The 18614-nt window shown below is 45.3% G+C and overlaps 2 protein-coding genes across 2 annotated transcripts; one reads left to right on the top strand and one right to left on the bottom strand.

The window, feature by feature from the left end:
- On the top strand, positions 1 to 3233 carry LOC112559679 (putative per-hexamer repeat protein 5). The gene is made up of 4 exons (XM_025231013.1): positions 1 to 507; positions 543 to 2234; positions 2378 to 2650; positions 3095 to 3233. Exons 1-3 carry the CDS (start codon positions 1 to 3, stop codon positions 2549 to 2551), a joined length of 2373 nt encoding a protein of 790 aa, XP_025086798.1. The 3' UTR covers positions 2552 to 2650; positions 3095 to 3233.
- Positions 3234 to 4646: 1413 nt separating this feature from the next.
- On the bottom strand, positions 4647 to 18146 carry LOC112559745. The gene is made up of 9 exons (XM_025231128.1): positions 17877 to 18146; positions 15556 to 16147; positions 12775 to 12917; positions 10886 to 11035; positions 9701 to 9844; positions 9150 to 9287; positions 8806 to 8948; positions 7865 to 8021; positions 4647 to 7602 (listed from the first exon to the last, which is right to left on the bottom strand). The coding sequence occupies exons 4-9, from the start codon at positions 11014 to 11016 to the stop codon at positions 7206 to 7208; spliced, it is 1110 nt and encodes a 369-aa protein (XP_025086913.1). The 5' UTR covers positions 11017 to 11035; positions 12775 to 12917; positions 15556 to 16147; positions 17877 to 18146; the 3' UTR covers positions 4647 to 7205.
- Between the last annotated feature and the right edge of the window lie 468 nt (positions 18147 to 18614).

The raw sequence follows: 18614 nt of genomic DNA, 5'->3' as shown, positions 1-18614 counted from the left end.
ATGGTGGTGCAGCTGGTTGCTGGTGGCTGTGGAAGCAGTGGAGGTAGTGGAGGCAGTGGATGTGGTCGTGCACCGCAACCCGCAAAAGATCCTTGGGGAAATGGCAACGGACCAGACAAAAATGGAAATGGCGGCAGTCACACCAAGTATCCCGGTTACAATACCACTCCAGATCCTTGGGGCAACAAAGCAGGTATGACAAAGCCAGGCGGCAAACCCACTCAAGATCCTTGGGGAAACAATGGGGACCTAAGGGGCCACACGTCCCTGGCTACAATCCAGGAACTGGACCTGGCTACCCAGGAGCTGGACCTAGCTACACCCCCGGAACTGGACCTGGCTACACTCCAGGGACTGGACCTGACTACCGTCAAGGAACTGGACCTGGATACACGCCCAGGAACTGGACCTGGATACACCCCAGGAACTGGACCTAGCTACACCCCCGGAACTGGACCTGGCTACACCCCGGATCTGGACCTGGAATCTATCCCGGAACTGGACCTGGCTACAATCCAGGGACAGGACCTGGCTATCCCCAGGCACTGGACCTGGCTATCCCTGGAACTGGACCTGGCTACATCCGGAACTGGACCTGGCTACAATCCAGGCACTGGACCTGGCTACCACCCTGGAACTGGACCTGGCTACCACCCTGGAACTGGACCTGGCTCCCGCCCAGGAACTGGACCTGGCTACACTCCGGAACCGGACCTGGCTACACCCCAGGAACTGGACCTGGCTCCCGCCCAGGAACTGGACCTGGCTACACTCCCGGAACTGGACCTGGCTACACCCCCGGATCTGGACCTGGAATCTATCCCGGAACTGGACCTGGCTACACCCCCGGAACTGGACCTGGTTACACCCCAGGGACTGGACCTGGAATCTATCCCGGAACTGGACCTGACTACCGCCAAGGAACTGGACCTGGCTACAACCCAGGAACTGGACCTGGTTACAACCCAAATACTGGTCCTTATCCAGGCTCTGCTACAACTCCAGATCCTTGGGGCAACAACGCTGGGATGACGAAGACTCCAGGAATCCAGGGGAACACAGGTACTGGTCCTGGTTATAACAATGGTCCTACAAACAAACCAGTTAGTCCAGGTACCGGCTACTATCCCAACTCCGGCTCACAGACACAGAATGGTTTTCCATCTAGCTACCCAGGTTCACAACCCCCTGGTTCTTCGTACCCAGGCTCAAATACGCCAGGTTCCTCTAATCCAGGCTCTACATACCCAGGTTCACCATACCCAGGCTCCTATACACCAGGTTCTACATACCCAGGATCTACTTATCCGGGCTCCCAAACTCCTGGTTCAAAAACTCCTGGTTCTCAGTACCCTGGCTCCCAAACACCAGGTTCACAGTATCCTGGTTCACAAACTCCAGGATCTACTGGTCCGGGCTACCAAACACCAGGTTCTCAATATCCTGGCTCACAAACCCCAGGTTCTTACTATCCTGGCTCACAGACTCCAGGTTCTAAAACACCTGGTTCTAGTTATCCCGGATCGCAAACTCCGGGTTCTTACTACCCTGGTTACTACCCTGGTTCAAAGACCCCTGGTTCTCAGTATCCTGGCTCCCAAACGCCAGGTTCTCAGTATCCTGGCTCCCAAACCCAGGTTCTCAGTATCCTGGCTCCCAAACACCAGGCTCTCCTTATCCTGGTTCACAAACTCCAGGATCAACTGATCCCCGCTCCCAAACACCAGGTTCTTACTATCCTGGTTCACAGACTCCAGGTTCTAAAACACCTGGTTCTACTTATCCCGGATCGCAAACTCCTGGTTCTCATTACCCCGGTTCTCAAACTCCAGGATCTACCTATCCTGGCTCCCAAACTCCAGGCTACTATCCTGGTTCTCAATATCCTGGGTCCCAAACCCCAGGTGCCACTTATCCAGGTTCCCAAACACCAGGCTCAACTTATCCTGGTTCCACATATCCTGGTTCACAGACTCCGGGATCTACTTATCCTGGTTCTAAGTATCCTGGCTCCCAAACCCCAGGCTCAACTTATCCAGGTTCCACATATCCTGGTTCACAGACTCCGGGATCTACTTATCCTGGTTCTACGTATCCTGGCTCCCAAACCCCAGGCTCCCCTTATCCAGGTTCCCAAACACCAGGCTCAACTTATCCTGGTTCCCAGACTCCAGGATCTACTTATCCTGGTTCTAAGTATCCTGGCTCCCAAACCCCAGGCTCAACTTATCCAGGTTCTTAGGTTCCCAAACACCAGGCTCCACTTATCCTGGTTCCCAGACTCCAGGATCTACTTATCCTGGTTCTAAGTATCCTGGCTCCCAGACCCCAGGTTCCTCTTATCCAGGTTCCCAAACACCAGGCTCCACTTATCCAGGTTCCACATATCCTGGTTCACAGACTCCAGGATCTACTTATCCTGGTTCTACATATCCTGGCTCCCAAACCCCAGGTTCCCAAACACCAGGCTCCCAAACCCCAGGTTCCACTTATCCAGGTTCTCAAACCCCAGGCTCCACTTATCCAGGTTCCACTTATCCTGGTTCCCTGACTCCAGGGCCCTACTACCCAGGAACTTACCCAAGCCAGCCTGGAAACCCGCAAACACCGGGCGGCACCCAGCCTCCTATTCAAGGGAACGTCGGTTCGTGTAAGTAAAAGCACAACACATATTATCTACACACCTTCCACCCGGTAAACAGTCTGCGCCTTCTGCTCTCAAGTTACGATCTCATTTTCTCGCTTAACCGGTAAAATATTTTCATTTTGCTGTGCTCCTTGATTCGTCTGGCTTAGAATTTGTTGATCTTGGATTCCTTGCGCTTTTCAGAATGTCTTTCCTTCATACACGATGACAGCTTGATAACTAGCCTGGGTAGCCTCGACTGGGAGCACGAGTCGTTTCTCCCCGTACCCGACTCCTTCATTCTCCCTGTTAATAAAGCTCAACCTTCCTCGTGTTCATGCGCTTGCTAACAATAATATTTTGATGCTCTTTATTAATCAGAAAGATTTTAAACCAATGTAGTGATGGTTCAGACAGCTGCATACGACGACCTCAGTGTATGCAGGCTTTGCTGCTGACGTGTTGCAGCTGCTTGCGGCGACGTCCAGGCGAGCTCCAACTGCTTGCTGCTGACGCAGGCGCAGACCTGTGGTGGTGATATCTGTCAGACCCAGAAAATGTGCAATTTCGCCGAGACCCAAGTCGCCAGCGGAAGATATGACAACAAGGTGATTCCCGAGCTTTTTTTATTTTCTGGAACATTTCCGAAGCTTTGTTTGTTTGCTTGTTTGTTTGTTTGTTTGTTTGTTTGTTTGTTTGTTTGTTGTTTGTTTGTTTGTTTGTTTGTTTGTTTGTTTGTTTGGTTGGTTGGTTTAGTTTGTTTCTCTGTTCTGTAGCAAGAAGATAGAGAAGGGAGTAGGGGATGAAAGTAAGAAAAGAGGAATGCTGGAGTAAAATTGCTGATGGGTCGACGAAAGTTAAGCATTGCACGTGTTTGTTCCTGTTTAGTTTGTGGGTAAAAAGGTAAAATATTGGAACTGTGTCACAGTCTTGATGATAGACTTACTAGGAATCTTCTGGTGCAGGTGAGAAACTACGTGCAGACAGTTCTTCAGTGCATCACCAGGAACGTGCAGTCAAGAGGCGGCAACTCTTGCCCTAACCTCAACACTGCTCTGGGCGAGTATTTGTTCGAGAACAAACCAGAAAACAACTGCTTCTACCAGGGTGAGGTGTGCTCCATCCTGATCAACTTCCCTGACATCGCCATCAACGTCTTCTACTCCCAGACTCTGGACCCCACCTTCCGCGATCAGTGAGTAGTCCCCCACAGTTTCTTACACCTTCTCATCCGTCCATAGTTCTCTTCCTCCTTTTCCCTCTGTCTGTCTGTCCTTTTGTTTTCATGTTAGCTTTCAAATGGATTGCCATATCTCTTGGTCTTTGCTTCATGACGCTTTACGGCCAACTCAAAAGTTAAAAATTAAAAGGACATAACTACGTCCAGCTTACATAAAAGATACAGAAGAAAAGGAAGAGTGATTAAAATAAGCAGAGAAGACAGAAGATAAAAAAAGAGATCATAGACTTGTTTGCTGCTGTTGATGATATTAGCAATGCCATGCTATACTTTGGGTTGTGACAAACATTTATAATTTTTTGTTGTTTTCACAGTGTCACGAGGGTGTTCAAGAGGGCCACAACATACTGCTCCGATTAAAACTCACCTGAATGATACTGATCCCTGTGAAATAGTGACTTTGTCTTGGGACAAGAGAACTGTCAAGCAGCTTTATATCAGAGTAGCTTCTAAGTGTCAAATGCGGCTGTAGGATATTGCTGATGATGACTGCAACTTCTGAGCAAAAGCGCCAGTAAATGAATGTTTGAAACTAGATTTTACTCTATCTTTTTTCATATGTGTGCGTGCGTGCGTGTGTGTGTGTGTGTGTGTGTATTTGCCTAGTTGTTTGCATATCTGTCTGACTGATCGGTCTGTCCGTCTCGTATACACAGATGCCTACACACACACAACACACACACACACACACACACACACACACACACACACACACACACACACACACACATCCATGCATCTTCGTGTGCACGCCCGCTCAGTATAACACAAGTCATGATGTATAATATAAAATGCTTTAATTAAACAATTTTCGTTGTTCACTAAACACAAGGAAGAGACTTACACCGTCTTTTGCTCAGCAGGTATGAGCATGAGTAGACAGCCTTTAGGGGGAACATAGGTATTCAAGAACAGACCACCACTACAGTAAGAGCTACACTAGAACCAATCCACTGAAAATATACACACTGTGACAAGCGAGAATTATCTAATAAAAGATTACTCAAGAAAAACACTAAAAATCCAATGAAAACCACTAGTAAACTGACAGAACACCATTTAAAAAATCATTGAAGGCCACTCACTACAAGTGTTTCCTATCACCACCACCGGAAATGAAAAACTGTTACATGAATACAAGTTGTGTAGTGTAGTGTAGTCCGATGTAGTGTATGTTGAAGGTGGTATATTCTGCAGTGTATCATCATGTCAATATGTATTTATTGCAAACATTGTTACGAATATTATAAACTTTGAGAGTAATTATGTTTCGTTGCACTCAAGTTCTATCATTGAATAATTAAAGTTCTTTAATACATAAACATTATGTACTATCATACAAACAGTTTTTTGGAAAGTCAAATTGCTTACAACAACAAAAATCAGCATTTTCTTTATTTTCTTTATGTACAGAAGGCTTGTTTGAGGATACCAGTCACTGCTGTCGGATAAAAAAATCTTTTTGAAATTAAAAATGTTTCCTTGTTAGACATTTGTTTACTTTGGTTGAAGAAGTCGGCCTGTTCCCTGACCACGTGACACTTCTCTGGGTCTGATTGTTAACACCTGAACACTTAGAGAAGTGGTCTTGTGTGATTACATCCCTGTTGCTTTCTCTGTGAAGTCGACTTGAGAGATTACACTAGTCTGTTCACTTTGTGTTTAATTACAAAATATTCTGTCCATCCTGACAAGGAAGGAAAATAACCTGCTCTTGTCCTGACAGCCTGCGACCTGTCAACCTCCCAGTTGTTTCCCCTTTATTCTTTTAAAACACCCAAACCACAAAAAAATTTGACTTTATTTTCCATTTTCATTCATTTAATTTTAAATTAATTTCTTTATAGCTTTCGTTCATTGATCTAGAAGCCAACATTTCACAAGAAAACTAAGTCGGCAAAGCGGAGCCGGTGCGGATCACCTCTTTGCTGTGCTCAGGCTGAACATAAATGACTGTTCGAAGGTGTGTCGCTTCCCACACCATCTATCCCCTCATGTTCAAAGGTGTGTCCTTCCTACAATGACAAAATGCTGTACATAGAGAGACAGCCACACCATCCATCCCTCAACCCTTCCCGCCTTCTACTATTGGTGATTATTTATCTCGGGTGGCCTGGCGGTCCAAGACTCACGGCGAAGTCCCTGATGAGAGTATTCGAGCCTGTCATCAGCAGCCGGGGCCTTGGGGTGGTGTTCGCATGCGTATATATACAGGCTTGTGCATGTCTAGTTAGCATTCAGAAAGGATGCAAGCGTTGAGGCAGACTCGTCGTGTGTGAGTGACATTTGAATAAACGCCAGCAATACATAGGATTCCAACCACCTCCACACACACACACAGAGCTAAGCAAGCATGTCACACGAAACTGTTCCAAGTCTTTGTACACGGAGATGTAAGATGGAGGTGGTGGCATATTTCAATCACAAAGCTCGTGCCAACAACATGGTGCAAACTTAGGAGTAAATATCAAGGTGGCATACAGATTCGAATGAAAAAAAAAAAAAAAAAGAAAATAAAAGATTTGAACGTCCTTTTGAAATCTTTAAATTAATTTCTGAATTATCTTTTATTAACGAATGATATTGGCTTTTTTAAAAAAAGCAATCATAATGGAATTCTTTGCTGATGGTGCAAGTGTTTTGCTGACAAATGTAAAACGAGAGAGAAATTATTGTATTTAATGTTGTTGTGATACAAAGTATTTAAACTTAAGCAGTACCTTGAAAGAATACGGCATTGCATTACAGAATAAATGACAATATATCCCGCTAAACTCTCATATTATGTCTCTATACTGAACCACTATTGTGTGCTCTGGAGCGCCGAGCTGAGAACCGCTAGTTGAAATGCACTTCCTGTATCAGTATGAGCATGTAGCCCATTAATAATATTAACATTCGGAGGATGGGCGCTTTCCGGTCAGCCACACATCTGTATTTCCGACGAATGTAAAAAGTGTAATGGACATGTCCGTTAATCCGAATTCCGAAAGCTTGGGAGTTACAAAGTTCCATTTCTCTGTCCTGTCCTCCTCAAGCACCCACAACCTGCTGGCTTGCACACCTGCACGTAGGTACAACGCAAGGCACCTCGGGATAGCTAACACCTGGAAAAGTCTTTATCCCAACCTTCATGCACACAGAAACGAGAGATGCACGGTCAGCCTGCCAGTAATTAACCTTGACCTCAGTTATATTATCCCTCCCCAACCGAAAATGAAATTTCTGTATTTTCAGTCTACAGTCTACACCCTTCCTCTTCCCTGTCACCTCCCCTCCCCCCAACAAGCCAACCGATTCTTCAAACTTACTCCCCCATCTTTCTTTCCCTACACCTTCTTATGCCAAGAGGGCGCCACGCAAGACAAACGCAAACATCAAGACGGTGACACTGATCTCCATGACAACCGCCGAGCTTCCGGCCGCACTCTGCGAAGCGGACACGTTGTTGCCCGACTGCTTGCGCGCGATGGACTCCCTCGCTCCCAGGTCAGAGGTCACCGAGTTGTCGTTGACGTTGCTGTAGCCGCTGCTGATGCTGCCGTCCTGCTCAGGCACGGCCTTCGGCGCGCGGTTGTCGCCCCTGTCATGCTCGCTCTCGCGCGGCGGAGGAGAAAGAAGAGTCAGGCAAATGGAGGGCAGAGAACCCCGCTCGCTGGTCTCCATGGTCTTGCCAAGGCGGTCGCCGCAGTGAGAGAAGGCCCTCCCCAGACACGTGGCTCTCGTCAGACTGACACTGAAACGTAAGCAGGTGACATGAAGGAGAATGGCTGCCATAGGGATTTATGTGACATGACAGCATCCTTGGCTACCATCAGGATTTATGTGACATGACAGCATCCTGGCTACCATCAGGATTTGTGTGACATGACAGCATCCGTGGCTGCATAAACATACAGTGTGCACCTGTCTGTGTTATGACTACCTGAGAATACTGTCTTGCACACCCAGCCACTCACTTGTGTCAGTCAGCCAGTCTCGCACAACCAGCCACTCACTTGCACGCTGCTTTGCGCAGGCCGACGTCATCGATGGCTCGGCTCAGCCACTGGCTCTGCAGGCTGACGATCTCCTCGCCGTACGCCATCTCACACTCTTGCAGCGAGGGCTGGGCGTCTGCATAGCACTGATCCGTGAAGGAGTTCACCAAGCCACCTGCACAGGTAACAACGAGGAGTAGTCGATCACAATCACACCATTACTTGTTTACCTTAACGACTTGTTTACTTTTATTTTATCAATTAAAGGATCATCCGTTTTCGATGAGGAGGTGTACAGGAGAATAATTTCCCTTGTTAGTTATTTCCCCCATCTCCCTCTTGTCGGTTTGGATATTTTTTCCAAGGTGTGTGTGATTAGCATCGTGAGGGAGGCACTAAGTGCTCGGTTTGCCGTCTCATTGCCTCAGTACGCCCGTGTCATGAGGGACCACATCCTCTGTCTACCTGTGATATTTTACAAAGGAGTGTACCTGCAGCGACCTTTTTTTCTGGAAAGGTCAGGGGGAGTTTCTCTTTGAAATCACGAGGTTTTAGCTTGTCTGGGAATGCTTTCTAGCTCTTGGTCTTGCGCGCGCACACACAACACACAAACACACACACTCTCGAAGCTTTTCTTCCCATGTCATTATTGTCGCCTTTCGTAATTAGAAATTTCACTTTCCTTTATTTTTCATCTTTTCTAATCATGATCGTCTTCTCTCAAATCTTCCTTGCATGGCTGTAACATTTTATAAATTTTAAAGAGTTTGATCTCATATGTTTCAGTTTTGTTTGTAATGAAGCGCCAGGTAAGGATTCTCCTGATGTTTTTAATAATATACTGTATTTAACTGCAGTTGTAGCAGCTGTTACTGTTTCTAATAATGTTTTTTCCATCTCCTTGTAACATATAGATATATGTCATATAGATTTACTCAAGTTAAAATGTTAAGTGTTACCCTCAAATGCCTCACAAAACTCCTTCTGTGCTTTGATGGCGTTTTTGCTGCTGAATGTAGACATGAGCCAAAGGTCACGGAAAGCTGGACTCCGAATCTGATTGAGCTTCTCATCATAACAGTTGTAGCGAGCTTCAAATGACCTGGAAGCAAGAATATTAGTGGACTGAGGTGAAGCTGGAACATTCACTTGTAGTGTGTTAACCTTCAGCAAGAACCTCTAAGGTGTTGTTGGTGAACAGTGTGCTGGATGGTACCAAAAAACAAACAAACTGGTATGCAGAGTCCTAACGGAATTTGCCCCAGTTCTTTATCTTTCTAAGCTTTATCAAAGGGTATTTTACCTGCAATTGTCCCTCAGTCCGTGAATCACCTGCGCCACGCGAGATGCGTCTTTGGGAGGAGCTGCTGACCTCGGCAAAGTCTCGGCGATAAGTTTGGCGCATGCGATGACCACGTCCTCCGGCTCTCGTCGAGGCGGCCTGTCGTGAAAAAAATTTAATCTAATCACCTTTTAATGGGAGCGATGTGCCTGCAGGCTTAACTGGTAATGTGCTCAACAGTGAATCGACTCTTTATAAAGAGTTTATCTGCGATGCACATCCAGAGGATGTCATTGATGGTGGTCTGAGATTTTGTTTAATTTGTATTTGTGTTCGATACAATTTGCTAAGGTGTATGAAAAGGTAATGTAATGCAGGTTGTGTGTGTGTGTGTGAGAGAGAGAGAGAGAGAGAGAAAGAAAGAAATGATGCCAGACAGAAAGTAGGGGGTGGGTCACCTTAGAAAGAAATTTTAAAATACACATATTTTACAAAATAATATTTTAATAAGTATATGAATTGCATGTGTTTGAAGTGTGTATAAATTGCAGATAAAACCCTCCTAAGCTCACGTAGGTGTTGTGTACGCCACGCTGGGGTTGGCGACACACGTTTCGTTGGTGAAGATGGCGTAGTAGTTGAGGACGTCGCGCTTGACGTTCGTGTCGCATCCCGTCATGGCGGCCCCCAGACAACCGGAAGTGTCAAGCGTCACCCTGGCAACAGAACGCGGCTCAGTTCAACTCAAAACTGGAACTCACATCTTCTGACTGCTACACCTGACTTTTAGTTTAGTGAAGAACACTGACAGTCACGCCTTGGAATAAACCGAGACTACAATAAAATAAAACAGTAAATAATCTTAAAATAATGGAACATATCGAAAGTTAATATAGCACAATGTCTTACATTATGGTGGCATGCTAGAATTCAAACATTTTATACAATTTTTTTTTTTGTTTTTTTTTTTGACCAACAAGAGTTATCGCGGAGAAGCGTTTGTCAAACATTTTCTCAAGGATTTCAGCAGGCTTGGCTTTTTTCCCCTTCGGTCGATTGTCACCCTTGATCTTCACAAGCCTGGCTCAAGGGTCTGAGCTCACTGGGCTCGAATCCATGCCTGAATCCAGAGGAAAATATGCGACTGATCTTCCCAAGTGTAGGAAATCCCAGGTGTCAAGCAGCCAGCTTACATACTCGAGCATTTTCCAGGATAACTATTGCTGAGTGTTTTCCTTTGTTTTACCCAGTCCTGTGAATGTTAATCGCCACAGTAGCATTTCTTACTCGCTGATAATCCAGTGCTTATTCTGGAAAACATCTCCAGCTCATTCAAGTTCCCATTGTATCTTCTGTTAGTTTGGTCTAATGTTCCACCGACTCTCCGACCGGAGATTCCATGCACATGCGAAATATTGCCGCATCCAACGCTGGCTGCAGGTGGATTGCCGGCAGGGACCTGTGGGAGGACCTGAGACCTGCTATAGGAAGCTGACACCACGGACATGTACAGGTGGACTGCTGTCTGTCTGCCGAGACCACCGCTCTCTGCAAAGTTCTTCTGTTTAGTCTCGGAGCCTAAACAATAAATGTGACTAAACCGGAAGCTTTGTACACACCAGCCTCGCTTTCGTAGTTAACAGGAAAAATCGTCGGCCAGCAGTCCAGTAACACAAGTTCGTGCTGACACTGTAACCAATGGTGCTACAACAACTAGCGATTGAGGTGGAGTCACTTTAAGGATGAAGCTTACTTACTGACAGGCCAGCTCCTTGTAGAAGCCACGTCTGCGATCTTCTCGCGCTGGACTGCGAAGACATACTGCAAGCCTTTGGCGAAGCGGGACTGGCACAAGCTGACCAGAGTCTCGTTTCTTTGCCGAGTGCATTCCAGCTGCCCTCTGATATCTGCACAAAGTTCACTTCTGGTCACGTGTGTATTCGTGCATAGCTCTAAGTTTAGCTCTCAATGTTTTCGGTGATGATGATGATGATGATGATTATTATTATTATTATTAATTTAATTAGGGACCGTTTTCCTAATATAGAATAACAATGGGAATAGAAAAATTTTGTAAAAGGGGAAGAAATTATAACATGAATACAAGTGTTTTCCTGTGTATATTACTTGTTACTCCACCTGTATGTGACAGACTAGAAGAGAAACGAAAGAAACAAGCAAAGAAAACAGGAAGGAAAAAAATAAGCAAATCAAAAAGGATGGAAGAAAAAAAAAAAAACAGGTGAGATGGGGGTAGTGCCACTAGACGAGACGGAGGCGATAATGAGTCGGTTTAGGTGCGATGTCCTTTTTTCGGGTGGTGGTGTGGTGGGGGTGGGAGGTTGTTGACTGCAGTGCTATTTACACTGACTTCTCGTGGCTGAGGTGAGAGTTTAAACATGATGAGATCAGACGTCATTACAGGGCCGTTAACAGCCGCTCCCGTGCACGTGACTTTTGGCACAGCCACGATGAAACATCGTGTTTGGCCGCCGTTGGCCGTCTGCGACGACCCGTGAGATCTTCCAGTGTACCCCTCGAAAACATCTTAAAGGTCTACCAGAGTTCACTTTTTTAAATGAGTCAACTGAACTTAGTGCACGAAAGTATTTTCCCCCAAACCTGAGTAAAATGCCTCTCGACTTCTTGAGATACCAGGACTACATTGTCATGAGAGGTTGAAAAAGCAAAAAAAAAATATATATATATAATAATAATTAAAAAAATAAATAAATAAACCTGATTTGAAGATGTACGAATGTGGTTGTTAAACCATCGGGGGAGATGATATGACACACACTGCGTCGTTACCTTTGATAGAGATACCGAAAAAATGTGAACGAGTGTCAGTATTTCTCAGTTCTCTGGTCAGTTCCACTCACTACGGACAGGTAGACAACCTTCAGGACACTCTGGTCAAAGGTCCACACACTAACTTCTGCAGGTCACACCAGTAACCATGACGACCACGCGGCAGCTCATCAGCACAGATGCTCTTTCTCGAAAGGTGAGAAGGCGGTGGATGTGTTTCTCGCAGGCAAACATTTTATGAGGCCTGGCCGAGGATCTCTTTCAAGTCAAGTTTGTCCTGTGATGTCACTCCTGCCGTCACAGAGGTTCCATGATGTCTCTACTCTGTTTGTCTCCACTCCTCCCCAGCTCGGCCTCTACTGGGTAGAGAAGTGGGGAAAGGGGGGAGGACATTCTCCGCAAATAAACTCTCCTTCTCTCCCAAACACATCAGTCGCACAGCCTTTTCCTGCATCTTCCTCTGTCTCCACCGTTGTCCATCTTCCACTGTCCCTTTTCCCCTTTTTCTTTGTTCAGAGACATTCCATTGACTAGAATGTCCAACTGTCTTTTAATTTGCCGCACTAACGACTGTCTGGACGACATCCACGAGCAAAATGTTTTCTCAAAGGCGTTATGGTCATCACACGATGAACATCGGAGACACCTTGAACTAGCGTGTATTACATTTTCTCTACCTGCATTTCTTGGTGTACTAATCCATTCTTTGGTGCTGACCTACTGGTGTATGCTTCTGGGTGTGTGGGTGCGTGCGTTCGTTTGTGCGTGTATATGAAAGAAAGAGAATGGACTACAGGAGTTCCGATCTGTCTCCACTGACTGACAACTTTCTTACCATAGAAAGACCGACACAGCTGCTCGCTTCTGCTCCTCAGCACATCACCGTTGAAGTGGAGTCTGGCGAAGGAATCGAGGGGGTTGGATGGAGCCTGGGTCGTCAGGTTTTGCTCCAGACACGTGATCGTGGCATTGTAGTTGCTGCGTACATAAGAAAAGACGGTTGTACAATGGCGTCCTTTCCTCTGGACTTAGCATTCTTCAAACACAAATACTTAAAATACGATCTGACTTCATGTACGACGAGGATGTGATACGGTACAAAAGATAAACCTGCCCTTAAAAATTCTGACAAACATTTAACCATTGATAAACAAACAAAGTATGAACAACACAGTCAGTGTTTCTGATGTTCTTGTTATTGTTGTTTCCTTAGTCCTGCTGTCTTTTTAATCTATCTTAAAAGTTTTTCTCGTTTTTCATATTTCCTCTCTCTCCCTAAAATGAACGAGTGTACGAACACACGCACGCACGTGCACACAAAGATATTTTTCCGAAAATTTGAAAATCTGGTATCCAATTTCTAATCTCTATCTCACCGTATTTTTCTCTCGTATTTTAATGCTTTATTTCCGTTTTTACAGCTAAATTACAAGAAAGCTGATTTTTCCGCTTGGTGTGCGTGTGTGTGTATGTGCGCGCGCGTGCGATCGTGTGTGTGTGTTTGTACTATTTCAGAAAAAGATTACAGCAGTTATATGAAGCTTTCAACTGTAACGGCCACACGGAACCGGAGGATAAAAGTGGTTAACGGCCTCACTTGTTGCGTCGTTAAACGCTTGGGATGCTAAGCTTCAGCAGCGCTAAACGGGCCAAAGCAAGAGCACAAACATTTTATGTACTTTGCGTGGAGGCACACCGGGCTTATCGCACTTTACTGCTGGTTGTCGCCGGTCACTCGCTGGGCACGTCCTCCGCCATCGGTCAGTCAGTGCGCGTGTCCGAGTCATGCGCATTGCGCCAAGATTTCCTCTTGTCCTTTGTGTCTCGTGCGCAGCGTCAGAACTCCCGTTGCCCTCGCTCATGTTCAGACAACTCGCTCCTTTGTGAGCCAAGTACGGATAATCGCGGGTTTGAACAGTTGCTGCTAAGCATTGGCAAACAACACAGCATGCACAGGGGCACCCAGGGACAGTTTTTGAACGCATAATCAAGTCTGTGGGAATAGTGTTCCTTTGCTGTCCTCCCAACCTTCTGGGACAGCCGTGCATATCTCACTCTTCTTAGACATGATCTGTGAGGCCCCTGCTGTCGTGTTGTATCTAGTTTTTTTTTCTAGGGACACATATACTGACATTAACGAAAGTGTCTCTGTTCTCGCTTTGTGTCACGCCTCGAATATTTATATGTCTTTATTTTATTTGAAGAGCTACATACCAAGCTAAATGTGTTTATAAAAAACCAGCTGTTGTTAGCTTGAAGTTACACTGAAAAAAAAGGGCAACTGCAAAGATAAAACTTTGCATTCCCAGAAAACATTCTATGCAAAATATAAACGAACCAAAAACAAATGCAGTTTAGCAAGCAAACAATAATAAAACTAGCGAAAAAAGCTATATAAAACAAGCATTAAAGGTTATGGTATAAAGAGATCACCATACATGCCCCTTCTGATAAACCGTTTCTTTATATTCGTGTGCGGATCTCAAGGATATTCCCCAAACTACGTAATATATCCCCATATCCGTGAGGTTAATATCCCGACTGTATGAATATGTCACTTCCTGATAGGCCTAGTACTTTATAAAATGAAAATTTTTACTCATTAACTCGTTGTCTTTGCTCTTTTTAAAAGAAAAATATTCAGAAAAAACACGACTATAGGTTTCCTATAAAACACAAACACACCCTCCTGGCATCTGCAATTGAAATGGAGGAGAGCACAATGTTGGACGTTCGCCAAATGCAAATCGCAGCATCCTTCATGATCGTTCCCCTCCATTGCCCCCACGAGTTAACTGTCCAGACACACGATTTCAGTTTATTTAATCTGCCAATAGCTTCTGACACGAGTTTGGAATACTTATCCGCTGTATGACTGTTTATAGAACAATGGTGGTTCACCCAGCCTCACCTCTGTAGTACCACTGGTGTAGATACTAAAGACAAGGCTGCGACCGTTCCACAGTTTGTACCGAACATTTCACGATTGCAAAGTGGGTGTGTACCCTTCGTCGTCAGGTGGTGGACATAAATTTATATGTGTTTGGAGGTATGCTCCACTGATTCTCTTGTTGCTAAGTTACCCGCTGCATGGCTGATTGCACACATTGGCAATAAACAGTCGCAAACCCTCTTTTCTTGACAAAGAAATGAAAAATAAGAAAAGCTGAAATGCATCGACAAACATAACAAACCGGACCTAAAGATTGTTTGATACTTGTTAGTGTTACATCGGGAAAGTGTCTGTTTCCTCAAACAAACACTTTCTTTTTCTCTGTGCATCTACCCTCCTTCTCTTTCTCTCTCTCTGTTCGTTCATACGCTCTGACCCATTTGCTTAGACATCCGTATCTCGTCCTCGTTTTCCACCTTTACAAGCATCGAGTCACATCAATGCTTATTTATGTTATAATGTTTGTGTTTTGCTGTTATGTTCGGTCTACGGCTTTTCGATAAGAAGACAACCAGAACCTCTACGGCTATATATCAATAAAACGAACATTTACGTTTTCGAATCAAAGTCTTCTTATGATAATATGTTAGAAAGAAAGAGAAAGGTAGATGAGTGGAGGGACCCTTTATAACAGCAGCAACATAGTCAAACCAAATGGTTTACCTGCACCACTGTTTCATCAACAAAGGTACAAAGTTGTCCTGCGAAGCGTCTGTTTCTGCTGCCGGAAGACAAGATGTCCAGACCGGAGTTCGTTCCTCTGGGGTTTGCTCTGTCGACGGGACATCTGTGCTTTGAGGTCGAGTCGTCAGGACGTCTGGTTCAGTTGTCATGACTACGGGTGCATCTGTCGAGACCGGCGCCGCAGTTGCACCTGGTTCGTTTGTCATGGGGCGAGGTTCAGATGTAGTCACTGGAGCGTTGCTTGTCATGACATGCGGTTGGCTGGTCAGGACCTGCGGTTCATTTGTCATGACATGTCCACTTGTCACCACAAGCGGCTCGCTGGTTATAGCACTTGTCATGACATGAGGCTCGTTTGTCAAGGTGTAAGGTTCCTTCGTCACGACCCGAGGCTCTGTTGTCAACACTTGAGATTCAGATGTTCCAAGGCGGGATTCGGTTCTCGCTATTCCCGCTGCAGTTGTCTCCATTGTTTTATCATTTGCTGAAATGACGGCGTCGGTGACATTGATGACGGCTGGGACTTCAGGAGTGGAAAGGTTGAAGACACCGGAGACCAGTAGTAAAACACCTGTCACACAAAATAGAAGAGACGGCCGTAAAATGTAGTGTCGGTGACAATACTGACAAGTGTGCCTACTAACATCTACACCATGGCTCAGAAAATGTCAATGGTCGATCGAAAGTTTTCAAGCCAAAACCTTAAATTTCTTCTGTTTCAGTTGTGAATGTTTGCGCTTCATACCTTTTCTTCTATGTAGAAACTTAATTGTTTCTGCTCTCTGGGTAAAATTTCGTGCGCGCGCGTGTGTGTGTGTGTGTGCGCGCGCGCTCGTCCGTTTATAAGAGTATATTATGGACGTAGGGCTGGAAGTTTATGCATCCATGCACACTGACAGATGATAACAAGGATATTTGAGGACACGACTAAACAGGAGATAACGATGTGTTGAATAGTAGACAATTCTACAGCTAGCTATCCTAGACTCGTTAGTGTCCTCGTCTTTGTGGTTTTGTCTGTGATGTAGCTACCGTCTGAGACCTTGCTAGTACCGGGCATATAGAACTCTAGCCTTGTGAGCAGTGGATGTAGCTATTTCTTCTACAAATTGCGTGTATCCGCTGTAGTGACCTGTCTTTATGGGGATCATAGTTTGTACCATAGCCTGGTTCCTGCATTGCTAGTACCAGCTATAGTCACGTGCCTTAGCCTTGGTAGTGCTGGCTATAGGTACCTGTCCTTGTCTCATGGAGTTCTAGCCTTGCTAGTACTGGTTATAGCAGGCCTAGTCATCTGTGTGACATTCTCACTAGCAGGCTCTAATCACGAGTGACGTTCTCACTAGCAGGCCCTAGTCACGTGTGACGTTCTCACTAGCAGGCTCTAGTCACGTGTGTGACGTTGTCACCAATCACCAGACGACCGCCACGTATTCATGAGGCATCTGCAGCTGAGGATACTCCTCCTACCCACTATCCTCCACATGTTGACTGTTCGACCCCCTTCGCCACTTCCGTGCAGTTCTACTAAAATCTCTCGATAATGATGTAACTGACTCCGAAAGGAGGTGGAAATAATTGTATCGATTGCCTAAAGATTAAAAATGTTTAAAAAAGAGTCAGGGTCCGGAATTTCCGATGGAAACATTACCTGCTGGGCGAAGAGAGTGCTAGTGAGACAGTAAATGTCAAAACGAAACTGTCATAAAACACAAACCATCCTCTGTCTCCTTGATTTCCTCTCTCATCCAGTCTCTCCCCTCTCTATCTCTTTCACACAACACAAACGTACACGCCCACACACTCTTCATGCATGAGACTACTGCGTAATGAGATGATGATGGTGGTGGTGGTCGTGGTGGTGGTGGGGAAGTGCTTTGCATTAAAAAGACACTTCTGCGGGGACTAAGTGCAAACAGAATACAAGCATTTTTGGTTTGTCTGAGATAATTAAGGATATAAATGCAAATATACCACAAACAGATGTTGAACAAGCGCTCTTCAGCGCAGTGAAAGTCAGAGAAATGTTTTGAACAATATCTGTCTTTATTTATTATTAACTTAATAAATTATGTCCTTAACCAGGTCAGCTGTATGGTGAACCATTCCAAGCATTTAGCAATTACAAAGATACGTGAACTCTGAACGCTTCCCTAGTTGGTGGAGGAGTGAAGAAACTATAATTATTGTTACTTGGAATGCGGACTACATCAGATATAAGTTATAAAACCTATTTTTTTAAAACTCTGCACTACATCAGATGATGAAAGTCATAAAAATAAGTCAATAAAACGACTTACCTAAGATAACGGCTTTCATCTTCAGCCAGTACCGTGTCCTGATTTGAAGAAAACTTGGCAGCAAACGGGCGATGGCGAGGTTCGTCTCTTGACCAGTTAGGGCAAGATGCTCACTAAATGTCAAGTTGAGGGAATGTCACCCTCTGTCCTCCTGGGAGACTATACACACTCGTCCTCCCTCCGTCGGCCTGTGTGCTGTCCCTCCCGCTCTCTCGGATGCTCTAGACAACACCAGCAGGCCAGGCAAGCTGCGGAAGGCAAGGCTTTGAACGTTCTTTGATGGTCGGCCGAGCGGGAGGCTGGGTGACGTCACGCTGTGCTAACCAATGAGGAATGCCAACGCAGCTCCTTTGCTAACTTCGAGAGGTTGCGCAGGGTGAGAGGATGAGCGATAACTCCTCCTTCTGTACATTATCTTTGATGCAGAAGGTCATTCCAGGGCAATAATTCACATCTGCTGTCGTCAGAATAAGTCTCTGGGAAGTCTGTTTGTTTGTTGTTGTTTTTTATTTGTCAGAGGCAAGGTTTTAAACCGTCAGAAACATATAAAACAACTGAATACAAGGAGCAATAAAATATTCAGGTGCATTGATTACAATTTCAATCCCTTGTTTTACAAGGTGGTTCGTCTCTGTAAATATCCACACTTTGGAGTAGCGTCCTTTTTTTCCGGGAAACTTTATAACCAGAACTGAGAGGTCTGGTAAAGGTGCGCATCTTGATGGATTTCAGCGTGAC

This window comes from Pomacea canaliculata, linkage group LG3, assembly GCF_003073045.1.
Source record: "Pomacea canaliculata isolate SZHN2017 linkage group LG3, ASM307304v1, whole genome shotgun sequence".
Taxonomy (NCBI): Eukaryota; Metazoa; Mollusca; class Gastropoda; order Architaenioglossa; family Ampullariidae; genus Pomacea; species Pomacea canaliculata.
This window is presented reverse-complemented; position numbering and strand designations above follow the sequence as displayed.